At 40.1% G+C, this 14,138-nt stretch overlaps 2 protein-coding genes across 2 annotated transcripts; one reads left to right on the top strand and one right to left on the bottom strand.

Moving 5' to 3' along the window:
- The first annotated feature begins 1,866 nt into the window (after positions 1-1,866).
- Positions 1,867-5,215, top strand: LOC126991379 (uncharacterized). The gene is made up of 3 exons (XM_050850131.1): positions 1,867-2,209; positions 4,111-4,240; positions 5,083-5,215. The coding sequence occupies exons 1-3, from the start codon at positions 1,882-1,884 to the stop codon at positions 5,213-5,215; spliced, it is 591 nt and encodes a 196-aa protein (XP_050706088.1). The 5' UTR covers positions 1,867-1,881.
- On the bottom strand, positions 5,015-8,542 carry LOC126991378 (putative nuclease HARBI1). The gene is made up of 4 exons (XM_050850130.1): positions 7,609-8,542; positions 6,189-6,503; positions 6,005-6,056; positions 5,015-5,439 (listed from the first exon to the last, which is right to left on the bottom strand). Exons 1-3 carry the CDS (start codon positions 8,445-8,447, stop codon positions 6,044-6,046), a joined length of 1,167 nt encoding a protein of 388 aa, XP_050706087.1. The 5' UTR covers positions 8,448-8,542; the 3' UTR covers positions 5,015-5,439; positions 6,005-6,043.
- Positions 8,543-14,138: the final 5,596 nt, after the last annotated feature.

The raw sequence follows: 14,138 nt of genomic DNA, 5'->3' as shown, positions 1-14,138 counted from the left end.
GTGGCTTGCAGTCCCTTGTGATACATACATACAGAAACATAGTGCAACAAATCAACACCTTGACTGAAGATTTCCTACAAGACCTCACCAAGCTACAGGAATGGAACAAAAAGTGGCTGCTACAATTCAATGAAGAAAAATGTAAGTCATGCACCATGGGAGGGGAAATCCAGCATACCAATACCACATGGGAAACACTCCACTATCCACCACAGAGGCAGAGAAAGACCTGGGAGTATATGTTATCAGGGTACCAAAAGGCAAAATCCATGCCAATCGCAGCAGACGGGTTAATAATATGGCTCCATTGCAGTCCATTGTGATGCCTACATAGAGAAACACAGTGCAGCAAATCAAGGTACAGTACAGTTTCACGTAAAACAGTATTATATGGTAGAGTGAAATGGAGTTTAGTGCAGCGGGGGGCAGAATATTGTAGTTATTCTATTTTTTTTATTACAGCAAAGGAAGTAGCTCAAGGGCAAAAGATAAATTTAAAAAAAAGTCGGCTAAACACTGACTATAAAAGTAGGGGAGTTTTTTCTACAGTAAAGGAAGCAACTCAAGGGCAACAAAAAGAAAGTGTAGAAAAAAGGCCCGCTAATCGCTGCTCCTATAGAAGTGGAGAAGGGTGGCTGAGAGGTCAATATCAAGTGGTAAGAGGACTATGTTCTTATATGAGAAGAAGCAACAGGGCAACAGACAAAAAATATTACACTGACGAGTTTTTTACAGGGAATATGGAGGTTAGAAAAGGAAAAAAAGACCTCACTGCTTGCTGGCCCTAAAATGACACACTAATCACCTCCAGAGAAACATTATAAAAGAAGGAACAGGGCAATAGACAACAAATAGTACACTTACGAGTTTTTTTACAAGGAATACGTAGGTCAGGGAAGAAAAAAAAAAAGACCCTCATTGCCTGCTGGCCCAAAAAACAACAGATTACATAATAAACTTACTGGTTCTTTACAGAGAATAGTAGGTTAGAAAAGAAAAGGCCTCACTGACTACTGGCCCAATAAATAACAGACTAAAAAATAGATCTACTGGTTCTGTTCAGAGAATGGAAACAGCATAACAACCGAAATTACTTTTTTTTTTTTTTTTTTTTACGTTGTTGCCTATTGCGCCGGTAGGCATCTTCCCGGTGGGGCCTGATGGTCGGCCCAAGGCTTCTTCCCGGTGGGGCCTGATGGACGGCCCAGCCCGTTCTGGCGCAGGCGAGTGTTTATAGTGGCGCCATCTTGCGTTGGCTCATGCTACCCCCCGGAACTCGTTCTTGATTCGCTTGGACGGCTTCCTCTAGAGTCCGGGTTGATGGGTGGTCTTCAGGACAGCATGTGGGTAGTTTTAAGCCACTCGGCGGTGACTGAAAAATCCGAGTGGTAGCGTAAGGATTCGAACCCGCGTCGTCCATCACGCGGCGAATGTGGGTCCAGTACGCTATCACTTCGGCCACCGCCTACCCTACAAGACCTCACCAAGCTACAGGAATGGAACAAAAAGTGGTAAGGTAAGGTAAGGGTACTAAAAGCCTGCCCGTATTCTACATAGTGCTTATGGTCGACCATAACTAACCGTCATAGCTAACAGAGTTTATGACCGTCAGTAGAATGACCGTCAGAAGTCTTCTTCTTCTTCTTCTTGTCGTCGGCCATAGCGCAGTAAATCAACAACACCGTGAGCCGCTAGAACGCACGGCTCACAATTTGTTAACTTTAAATTTATGGAATATAATATATTATTGACATCATTTTCTTTGATTTACATTATTTTGACCTCAAATTACGACTTTTGGGGAAGTTAGAAATGGTAAAATAGAAATTCGTTATGAGAAAATGCGCTGAAACGTATTCCCGTTGAAAAGTGTGTAAACAAATGTACCGCCCTCTCAGCTGTTCGGCAGTGTTTACTCACGGCATGGATCCTCAACCTAAACGTCAAAGGAAGGCTAACTGGGGAGACGACGAGTCTCTCCAGCTGGCTATGTTATACAGGGACGAAGTCCACGTTTTGAAGAGGAACTTCAAGACGGTTGGTGTTTCCAACCAAAAGAAACACGATGTCTGGACGAAGATTACGGCCGACCTGAATGGACAGTTCCACCATGAGAGGACGGCCGTAGAGGTAAAGAAGCGATGGTTCACCATCACTTCTAAGTCAAGGATGAAGCTGAAGAACTTTCGAGATCATCGGAATGGAACTGGTAAGTTTTCATATATTAGCTTTAACTGATAAACACCCATTACACATTTTTTGTCTCATTCTGAGCACTTTGAATATCATATATATATATATATATATATATATATATATATATATATATATATATATATATATATATATATATATATATATATATATATATATATATATATATAGTAAAGATTCATTTTAGTACCATGCCAGTATGTATGGGTAGGACACAAAGTAATGGGTTTAAACTGGATAAATTCAGACTCAACAGGGACATAGGCAAAAATTGGTTTACCAACAAGGTTGTGGATGAGTGGAATAGGTCATGTGGTGAGTGCCAATACAATTGTCACATTCAAAAATAGATTACATAAATTCATGGACAGCGATACTAGGTGGGGTTTGGTACACGGGAGCTTAGGGTCAAAGGAGCTGCCTTGTTTAGGCCTACCGGCCTCTTGCAGACTCCAACGTTCATATGTTCATTACCTACCTTATGAAACATCACTAGCTCTTCATAAATCTTTTCTTCAAATGTTCAACAATCATGGAAATGCTTTCAAAATCCAATTCAAGGACTATTTATTATTGAAAATAGGGGATAATATTGACGAAAGAGTAGCATCCTTTAGCGGTGGCTGCGGCGACGGTGCAGCTGCAAAATATCTCGCAGAGGGTTTAGGGTGGGAGAGCATATTTAAACTTCTCCAACCGAACTTTACGACCTGCTAACGGGGGGGGCATCACCCCCCTCGACGCCCCCTTCTAACCAGGGGGGGCTGCACCACCCCATGGACCCCCCCCACATATATATGTCTTATTTCTGCGAGGAGGTATTTCTCACAACACCAGCTGCTATATGTCTTATTTCTGCAAGGAGGTATTTCTCACAACATCAGCTGCACCGTCGCCACGGCCGCCGCCATAGGGGGCTACGCTTTCGTGAATATTATCCCCTATTTTCAACAATAAATAGTCCTTGAATTGGATTTTGAAAGCGTTTCCATGATTGTTGAACGTTTGTAGAAAAGATATATGAAGAGCTAGTGATGTTTCATTTGGTAGGTAATGAATTACTGGCACAGTACTAAAATGAGTCTTGTGTGTGTGTGTGTGTGTGTGTGTGTGTGTGTGTGTGTATATATATATATATATATATATATATATATATATATATATATATGATATATATATATATATATATATCATATATATATATATATATATATATATATATGATATATATATATATATATATATATACAAACATGGATATTTATAGAAGTATGTTGCAATACCCATACTTGTTGCCATCAACAGACAACTGCTTGATGGAAATCAATCACATTGAAATAGTTTTGTACTGAAAGAAACAGGATGCTATTTGCCATAAATTTTCGTTTAGTTTATATATATGGGTAAACCAGTTTAAGTTTGTAATGAATATTATGTAGAGTCCATTCTTACCCTTATTACTCGTACTTTCTTTCATCAGAGATGCCTGTAAGATAAAGTATGAAAGAGGAAGAAATGCTCCTTTCTGACACACACAACCTTGAATAGTGGTGGGAGTGCAGCAGCTATTTTTTTTTTATATAATTTTGTTTTACAACAAAGAGTTGGCTCAAGGGCAACAAAAAGTGTAGAAAAAAAGCCCACTAATTGCCGCTCTCACAACAGAAGATACTATAGATTAGCCAAAAGAGAGGTCAATTCCGGGTGGAGAGGTGTCTTGATACACTCGTTGAGAGAGGTCAAGTTACAGGCAGGAGACAAAAACAAGTTTTATAACATCTCAGTAAAGTACCTGTCATAATCCACTTTAGCATTACATTCTGAGAAGACACTAATGTAGTGCTTTAGTAGAAGGGGAAAAAAGCAAAAAATACATGAATTTTTATTTTTTCCCAGGTGGCGGCCCTCCACCCCCTCCCCTTGACCCCATTGATGAACTTGTCGGGGACGTTTTGGGGCAAGACAGCAAGGTCATCACGGGATTTGAGGAGATTGATGACCTTGGACATCAAAGGACTGTCGACATGTATGTATCTATTTGTTTAATTTGTGAAGTACACTCTTTAGTTCTATTCTTCTCATTTTTAAATATAGTCAGTTCTGCTTAGCAAAAGTAATAAAAGCTTGTCATTTGCTTCAACCAGTATGTTACAAAACACTAGAAACATAACTCATCACTTGGAAAGAACATATGAGAGAGATATCTTTACTGTTGGAATAGATTGTTTAATTAAAGGCTTTAGTTCAAGTTAACTATACCTGCAGGTAACGTCAAAGCTACAGCAACTTCTGTCAATTGATGCAATCCTACCTTGGTTCATAGTACTTCTCAATTAAGGTGTATTCAATGAGTTCTTGGCCTACCTCAGAATGAGGAAAAATAGAGCAAAGGTTCACTCCACTTACTTTTTTTATGTTTTAACGTAACCGCCTTTGAGTGTAATGCACTTCTCCAATCTCGTCTTCAATTTTGAAATTCCGTCCCTGAAGAATGGTGGGTGAATCACTTATGAAAAGTCACCTTGTAACTCAATGGAAAATGCTGAAAGGATGCCAGCCCATGCATTACTTGTTGGAACCTATACCAACATGTTACAGCATTGGCGGGCTCCTGTCTCCACTCCTTCTTTGTTAGGCCGAGAACTCATTGAATCCTCCTCTTAATATCAATCCCCTCAAAGATATGCAACTCTTCTAGACCTTATTGATTATCGTTAATTTAGTATGAGTATGCCTTCCATTTCCATAACACTATGCCATATTTACTCCCTAGTATATGAAAGGAAAAAGATACCCTATGGCAGATCTGCATTAGTTTATAACTGCTCATTTGTACACCCATTTCATGACTTTATACATTACTTGCAGTGAAGACGCAGCAGAGCCAGCGAGCCAGCTCATTGTAGGTCAGGGAGGTGCTGAGGCACCAACAGTAATAATTGTGCCTGAGCCCACCCTGCAGCCACAAACTGAGGGGGTGCCTGGGGAAGGTGCCAGCTGAGGATGATGCAGCAGCTGCTCAAGCAAAGGTGGCAGCTGCTGAGGAGGAGGCTGTAGCTTCAAGAGCTACAGCAGCAGCTGCACAGGCTGGGGAGGAGGCTGCACGGGCCATGAAGGCAGCTGCAGAGGAGGTGGCGGCTTGTGCTCGGGCCTTCACAGGAGCTGCAAGGGCGCAGGAGGCAGTTGCAAGGGCGCAGGAGGCAGCTGAAAGGGCACGGGAGGCAGCTGCCAAAGAAAAAGCGGAAGCCATGCGTCTTAAACAAATTTTGCTCAAGTTACAAATTGAAAAGGAAAGAAAAAACAAATAATATACCTAATAAAAGTAGAAAAGGATGCACATAGTTCTATGATTGTGAAACCTTAGTTGTACTAATTTAATTATGCTTATGCAGGAATGATACAGTGTACAAATGCACTGGAAAAAGAGATTAAAATGAATGTGTAAAAAAAATGCAAAAAGAACACTAATGGAGAATAAAAAGGCAATGTGTGAAGAGCTAGGAAGGAAGGTGAGAAATGACTTTCAGAATAATAGGGAGATGTTCTTGAAGGAAGTGAAGGGAGCTTGAGAAAAGAATGAAAAGGTGTGTATGAACTATGAATGTAAAGGGTGTGAATAGGAATGTAATTGTAAGTGTGGAAGGTATGAGTAGATTGAAGGAGTACTGTGAGTGTTTTTAGAGTATTGACAACAAAGAGGGGAATGTTAATTTGCAAATGTTTACAAAAGGAATATGGGTTATAATTGATTGATAGATTGATTACTTTATTAATGCAAGTGGAACAGTACCTTGGCATGTACTTGTCCAGTCGTGCTGAGGAACGGGTTTCAGTCTTCATTGCTAGAACGAAAAACAAATTAACTAGTAGGTAGTTTCATAATAATAATGATACAGAATAATGCAGATTCTTAAGAAATGAGTGTTTCCCAGATTCAATTCGAAAAACATATATATATAAAATATCCAACTTACTGGAAATGCAAGTTGCAGAATTCATCTCGATACAGGCGACCTTCATTCCGCTGACCAGCTGGAAGTGGCGGCACAACTTGCACACCTTCAGGTTGTGCCATGGCAAGATCCACTTCTTCAGCGTTAGGTTGAGCCGCATCGAGAGGAATGGGAATATTCCTGTCCTTGCAGATGTTGTGGAGCATGCCGCATACATGTATCAGCTTGCACACCTTCACCGGGGGAGTTACTCGGACCTCGCTGTGTAGGACATGAAAGCGGCGCTTGAGCTGTCCTATTCCCCGTTCCACAACACTCCGTGTCCGTTTGTGGGCCCTAAAAGAAAATACAAATGATAATGGCAGTCAATATTAAGTACTTATGTTCCATTAACTATGGGTAAATTCACTACTTGCCATACCTAGCTTGACTAAATTTGACTGTCCTTGACAATTTTTTTTCAGTTTAACCCGGTAGCAGCGGGGATCATGTTTCTTAACCCAAGAACGTCGACAGATCCTTTTTAGGGCTTTGACGAGTCGTGGCTGTGGTTATGAGAGGAGCACTTTGATGTACATTCCATGCTCTTTTTTTAGTCTCAAAATGCAGAGTAATTTTGTCATTTCTCGGGCACTTCTCGGCTTTCCCATAGCCGAAGCCCACGGGTTAATGGTCCCTCCAGGCGAGAAAAATGAGAAAAAATCACCCCTCACACAAACCATTTCATAATATATATCAAAGCATTTGTGATCAGATTATGTATCATCTATTTTGAGGGGTTTATATCATGGCACAAATTTGGCCTGTCGCTGGTACACGGTAAAGCCACAAATTTGGCCCGTCGCTGTTACCGGGTTAATTACATTTTTTAAATTGAAATCTATTTTTTTAAAATTTGAGTCAACTTTTGCAATTTGAAAGTCAAGTGTTTTAATTTAAAAGTCAACTTTTTAAATTTGAAGGTCAACTTTTTTACTAGGAAAATCAACTCTTTAAAATTCTGACAATTTTTTTTCATTTAAAGATCTTTTTCTTTAAATTTGAAGGTGCAAAGGTGTATTATTTTCTTTAAATCTGATGTACTTATTATTAAAGTCATTAATTATTATTTAAGCTGATATAATATGTGTATTTTTTGTTGCCAGTTAATCTAGGTTAGGTTGAGTTTTTTCCTGATTTATTTGCTATTTTCATTTTTTATTATTATTCTAAAATGAACCTAAATAATTAAGTTTTTTTCGATCAGTCGAAACTTAGCCTAACCTATTATCCGAACTCTCTATATAATAGGTAAATGTTGTGATTGGCTCAGTTTGCTAACTACACCTGGTAGTGCGTGGCATGTCAACTCTACAAAATTTTTAGCGGATCTCACGTTCAACATGTTTATTGTAAGAAACTATACTGATACCCCAAAGAAAAATAAAGACAATCTACTCACCTATTATAGCGTGACTGAGGTCCAGGCAGAGGTCGCAGGTAAGGTGTCAGGAGCCATGGCTTGCTGGGATAGCCACTGTCTCCCAACAAGTGACTACCTGGTGGCACATGCCCTCTCCGGAATAATTCTGCCACTCCACAGCCATTCAAAATACGTGCATCATGCACTGAGCCAGGCCACTTCGCTAGGATATCCAGTATTCGATAGTTGGCATCGAATATGACCTGCACATTAATACTGTGATATCCCTTGCGGTTGACAAACACGTCTTCCTCCTCCTTTGGTGCCACAATCCTTACGTGTGTCCCATCAACGACACCAATAACCCCGGGAAAATTTGCAATGGTGAGGAAGTCTGCCTTGTTCGCCTCAGTAACGTCTTGGGTGGTGGGGAAGCTGATGAACTGCTTGAGAATATTGACGTTTGCAAGGGCGTCAATGGTCTGGGTGATGGCTCTGCTGATGCTGGGCTGTGATGGGCCGAGGTCGTCGCTGCTACACATTTGCATTTTTCCCGTGGCAAGATACCGCAGTGTGATGATCACCTTCATCTCCGGGGTGAGTGGGTTTCTCCTCTTGGTGTCACTTGACAAGGCTTCCCTCACAAGATCAGTGACGTACAAAATACCTTCCTTGTCAAGTCTGTATCTCCTGATAAGCTCAGCATCGCTGAGCTCGTTCAGTACGTCTCTTCTTCGAAAAGGCTGGGGAGCGTGTTGACGTGGGGCTGCCATGTTGACGCGCTTCTGACGGTCATAAGCAGAGTTATGACAGGGTGAACCCGACCTCAGCGTCCCGCGCAATTTTATGGTCGTCCATAAGAGTTTATGGTCGACCATAAGAGTTTCTGACGGAGTTATGTCTGAAATGCGCCATTTTGTTCCGCTATGACCGTCAGAAGAAGTTATGACGGTATGTAGAATACGGGCCCAGGGGCGGTATACACAAACGTTCTTAGCATCGCTAAGTGCACTTAACTTTTTTTAACGGCAAAGAATCGTTAAGTTTTCTACTTAAAATGGCGCCGGGCCGCTTAGCGCTGGAGCTGGAGCACTTAGCGGGCGGAAAATTTAAGGCGGGGAAGGGGCTCCCTTAGCACCGTTAAAAATGTATAAGTATTGCAAAATGGCGGATTACAGCGGGAGGGAAGGCATCACCTCCTAATATATCTGCCTCGTCTAGACGAATTGGAGGCGTTTAAGGATTTGAAACTCATCCTGAAATATCTGTGGACTGTGCTGACCGTGCTGAGATGAGTGGTTCGGCGAGGCGGACCTTGGAAACACCTACATGGCCATCACGACTGAAGTGGTGTTCGCCGACAGGTAAAATGCAGGTGCGACCTTCACAGACTGACAGAGATTGAGTGATAACAGACACTGGAGACCCTCCAGGCGATGGCTGGTGACCGCCTGCCACCATCCACAGGCTGTCACACAAGGAGCCCTGGGAGTAACCTTGCTGGAAGCCCCGCGGGCCGCGGTGTGTGGCTGGCGTTATACAGCCCCCAGCCATCGCCTGGAGGGCATCCAGTGTCTGTTATCACTCACCTCAGGTAGTCTGTGAAGGTCCAGTCATCACTGGTGCACGTGTATCTTACCTGTGATCAACACCGGCAGCCACAGACTCCTGCTCAAGGAACGAACACAGGTGAGCCAATATTTTACCTCGCCAGACTTATCCTTTAGAATAGATAGATAGAATAGAAACTCTTTTAACCTAACACACCTGTTAATCTTGTGACTGACTTCAACAAACGTTTCTCACCAACCCTACCAAACCCAAAACAATACCTATTTGGGTCACTAATGTCTGTTATTTCATTTTTACTTGACTAACCTCCCAGAGGCGATAAACCAAGCCTAATCATATTAACCTAACCTGGGTAAATTTATCATTGACATATAGTTATTTCAACTTAATCTGTTATTTAAGATAGCCAGTTTTAACCAAATCAACTATTATTTAGAAAAGTTGATATTTTTAACCAAACGTAAATGTCAGAAGTGTCCTAACAAAATTACCTTCCTTTGCTTATTTTTAGTAACCAAACCAAATCAATTTGACGTATCGGTAGCTCTTAAAGGGAATCCCTGGGTGTTGCAAAATGATACTAATACCCATGCTAGCTAGCATTCTAGTATTGTTTTATTTGTTTTGGTCATGTCTTTTTTTTCACATTTGAAATTAATTAGTTCACAGTATATTATGGCTTTTGTTATTTGCAGCTTCCTTTCTTATGAAGATCTAAAAGTGAATTTTATGATTATTCTTAGTCTTACTCCCAAATAGCTATAAAAGTTAATCAACAATGCTATATCTTTATGAACAAAAAAAATTGCAAATTGGTCCATGAGTCAAGAGTTTTGACTTCTGGACAAGTATAGATATAGATATAGGGCAGGTGCCAAAGCATTTCTAATTGTAATGTATCTATTTGCAGTGATCGTGATGACATTGACAACAACGAGCAAGTCCTCCTAGACCTACAGTGACCTCAAGCTGGTATTCACCACATAACATTATTGTTTAGTTTTTATCATCCAGCATCAAGAAATCATTCCCATGCAAGAATATAATGCACAATATAAGAAACTTCACTTGCTAGAAAATAAGACAATGTTGCCAGCCCATATAGTGTGCACTGTGCAGTAAATAACTCATGTAGATAATGCCTGTTATTCTATCACATACTTCTGTCGATGCAATGTCTTTTAGTTCTTGCTTCGGGTATATTAATTATTAATCCATTCTTATTTTTCCGACTACCATTTCCTGTGTCAATATGTCAGTCAGCTCAGTACTTTTATTTTCTTGGCTTGTGTTTTGCAATTCTTTGCCAATGAAATCACTGGACACATCTTAATAAATAATACAGATTTAATTATCATATATCAGTCCCATAAGTTTATTTCAGATGCTCTTAAAACAACATCTGTCCATTCATAGTCCAGCTTAACCTGGTAGCAGCAACAGGCCAAATTTGTGGCTTTACCGTGTACCAGCGACGGGCCACATTTTTGCCATGATATAAACCCCCCAAAATAGATGATGCATCAACTGATCACAAATGCGTTGATATATATTATGAAATGGTTTGCGTGAGTGATGATTTTTTCTCATTTTCTTGCTCGGAGGACCATTAAGAAACGTGATCCCTGCAGCTACCAGGTTAACCTCTTTTAGTATTGTACACTAATCAAGAAAAACATCCTGATTAATATATATATATATATATATATATATATATATATATATATATATATATAATATATATATATATATATATATATATATATATATATATATATATATATATATATAATATGTAGTTTATTTGAACTTGTACTCATATTTCGGGGCCAAACATGATGTGGAAGTAGAAATCATTTGTGTCCCATCAGTCGGGTTTGTGCCATGGCAGCTTTCTCCAGCTGTCCGGCAGAGGTCCAGTCCATGCCATAGAGAAATTCAGCCCCCAACAAGGAGATGGCATGCCAGAGATGGATCCGCAGCTTCTCCTCCAATCAGTCAATCCTTGCAATCCCTTTTCTCTTTTCTCTCCTTCTGTACCACCATGCTTACACATAATTGATCCAAGGTACTTAAACTCGTTAACCTCCTCCATTTCTTCACCATTCAAAATTATTTGGCATTCTTTTTCACATTCAATGGGCACTCTATATGGGCATACAAAATCTACAACCTCCCTTCTACTCTGCTCACTCGCTCTGCTCACAAACCATCACTTTACTTTTGTTGACATTTATTTTCAACTTTCTCCTTTTACATACACTATCAAACACTGACCAAATTTTGTAAGTCACTTTCATTTTCTGCAATGAGCACCATGTCATCAGCAAATAAGATTGAATTCATCACCCACTTCCTTCCCTCCCTCAGCATACATTTTTACTTCAATTTCCCCAACTTTGCTCTTCATTTTTCATAACACTATCCATATAAATATTGAACAACCATGGTGACATGACACACCCCTGCCTTAAGCCCACTTTCATCTCAAAATGTTCACTTGTTTCTCCAGTAATTTTGACATATGCAGATGCATCCTCATAGAAAGACTTTATTGCATTAAGCAGTTTTCCTCCCACACCATATACCTTTAAGATGTCCCACGTACAATGCCAGCCAATCGACTCTGTCATAAACTTTCTCTAGAATACCTAGATCCATGAAGGCAGCATAGTATTTTTTCCTTTTGCTAATATTTTTTCTACTACCAACTTGAACGAAAAATCTGATCCACACATCCCCTTCCCTCCCTGAAGTCTCCTTGTTCTTCACTGATTTTCTCTTCTGTAAGTCTTTGCACAATCTCAATTAGGACTTTTACATATACCTTTCCGGGTAGCCTACACTCAGCAGACTTATACCCCTACAACTCCCACCTCCCCTCTCCTGCCCTTCCTCTTGTAAACTGGGACCATGATGGCTTTTATCAAGTCTGCTGGGACCTCCCCCCCCCCTTCCCAGGCCACTTCACATATCTTGACCATTCATATAGTAACTTCATCTCCACACTTCAACATTTCTGCTGTGATTCCGCTCAATTCATTCATCATCATCATCTCATCAACGCCTGCTCCTAGGAGCTCCCACCAGGGGATTGCCACGGCAGAAGTTTCCATCTTTCTCTATCCAGACACTCCCTCCTTGCCCGCTCAAAGTTTCTCCAGGATCTTTCACCCTTCTCCCTAACGTACTCCTGCACCCTATCCCTCCATTTCACTGGAGGTCGTCCTCTAACATTCCCTTCCTTTATCTCACTCCCATACACCCTTCTGGTCATCTTACTCTCCTCCATTCGCTCCATGTGGCCAAACCACTTTAAAGTCTGTCACTTCACTTCTTCCACCACTCCACACTTCTTCCCTTCACCACCGTGACACATTCCAAAACGCCTGTACACACTTTCATTACTCATTCCATCCATTCTACTCACACCACAAGCACTCCTCAAATAACAAATTTTCACTGCCTGCACTCTAGACCTCTGACTTTCATTCCAGGCCCATGTTTCAGTTGCATATGTGAGGGTTGGTACTATTATTGTATTTTTAACTGATAACTGATCCAAGGTACTTAAACTCATTGACCTCCTCCATTTCTTCACCATTCAAAATAATTTTGCATTCTTTTTCACATTCAGTTCCCTCTCTATATGGGCATTTAAAATCTACAACCTCACTTTTACTCCCCTCACAAACCATCACTTTACTTTTGTTGACATTTACTTTCAGCTTTCTCCTTTTACATACACTATCAAAATGAGCACCGTGTCATCAGTAAACAGGATTGAATTCATCACCCACTTCCTTCCCTCAGCATACATTTTTACTCCAACTTCCCCAACTTTGCCCTTCATTTCTCTCATGACACCATCCATATAGATATTGAACAACCACGGTGACATGACACACCCCTACCTTAATCCCACTTTTAACTCAAAATGTTCACTTGTTTCTCCCGTAATTTTGACACATGCAGATGCATCCTCACAGAAAGACTTTATTGCACTGAGCAGTTTTCCTCCCACACTGTAAATCTTTAAAACATCCCACAATGCAATCCAATCCAATTGACTCTGAAGAAAAATATCTGATTGATTCCATCAGTTCCTGCTGCTTTTCCATTTTTTAATCTTTTCATTGCTTGATTTACTTGTTCATATGTTATACTTCTTTCTTTATATACTCCTCCTCTACCTCCACTCAAAACTGTTGTTGTTACAGCTGCTGGACGTCCATCATCAAAATTCATTAAGTTTTCACAGCTTCCCTGTCTTTCAACATCTTTCCATTCTCATCCATAACTTCATTAATTTTACTTGGGGAGATATTATTGGGGTGATGCATTTCTTTCGTTTTTTACTTCTTTCCAATATGATTTTGTGTTCCCTTTTCACTTAGTCTTTTTCCAAAGTCTTCATCAACTCTCTTCTTGCTTTCTTTTATTGCTTGTTTTAATTACATTTTGCATTCTCTATATTTCTTTTTCCTTTCCCTTTTTACTTGCTCAGCCACATTTCTTTCTTGAGTTTTCTTAAAAAGTTCCCTTTATTCTTTTACTATCCTCCTTATCTTTTGTCCACCATGAATTTCCTTTTATTTTTCCATCCCTCACCACTTTCATTCCTACCACTTTTTTGTTGTAGTTAACACTACTTTGAATGTTCCAAAAACTTTTTCAATATCTATCTGTACTATCTTTCACACTCCCATTTTTCACTTAAGGCCTCTGCCATTTCATGTTATACTCATCTTTTATTTCTTTTCCTGTAACTTTTCTATCTTCAGTATTTCCTTTTTTACTTCACCTTTCTTTTCAAACACCCACTTTTGCAAGATGGTCAGACCCATCGAACATTCCACTTACTACCTTCGTGTCACAAATATCCTTTCTCAGTCTTCCATCTACTGCCACATAATCAATTAATCCTTTCTGTTCATAACCCCCCTCCTCCATGATTGTGTATATGTGGATATTATAGACAACAGTAATAAAGCCCC

Source organism: Eriocheir sinensis, unplaced genomic scaffold (genome assembly GCF_024679095.1).
Source record: "Eriocheir sinensis breed Jianghai 21 unplaced genomic scaffold, ASM2467909v1 Scaffold266, whole genome shotgun sequence".
NCBI classification, from domain to species: Eukaryota; Metazoa; Arthropoda; class Malacostraca; order Decapoda; family Varunidae; genus Eriocheir; species Eriocheir sinensis.
Note: the sequence above shows the minus strand (reverse complement) of the source record. Positions and strands in the feature narration are given on the sequence as shown.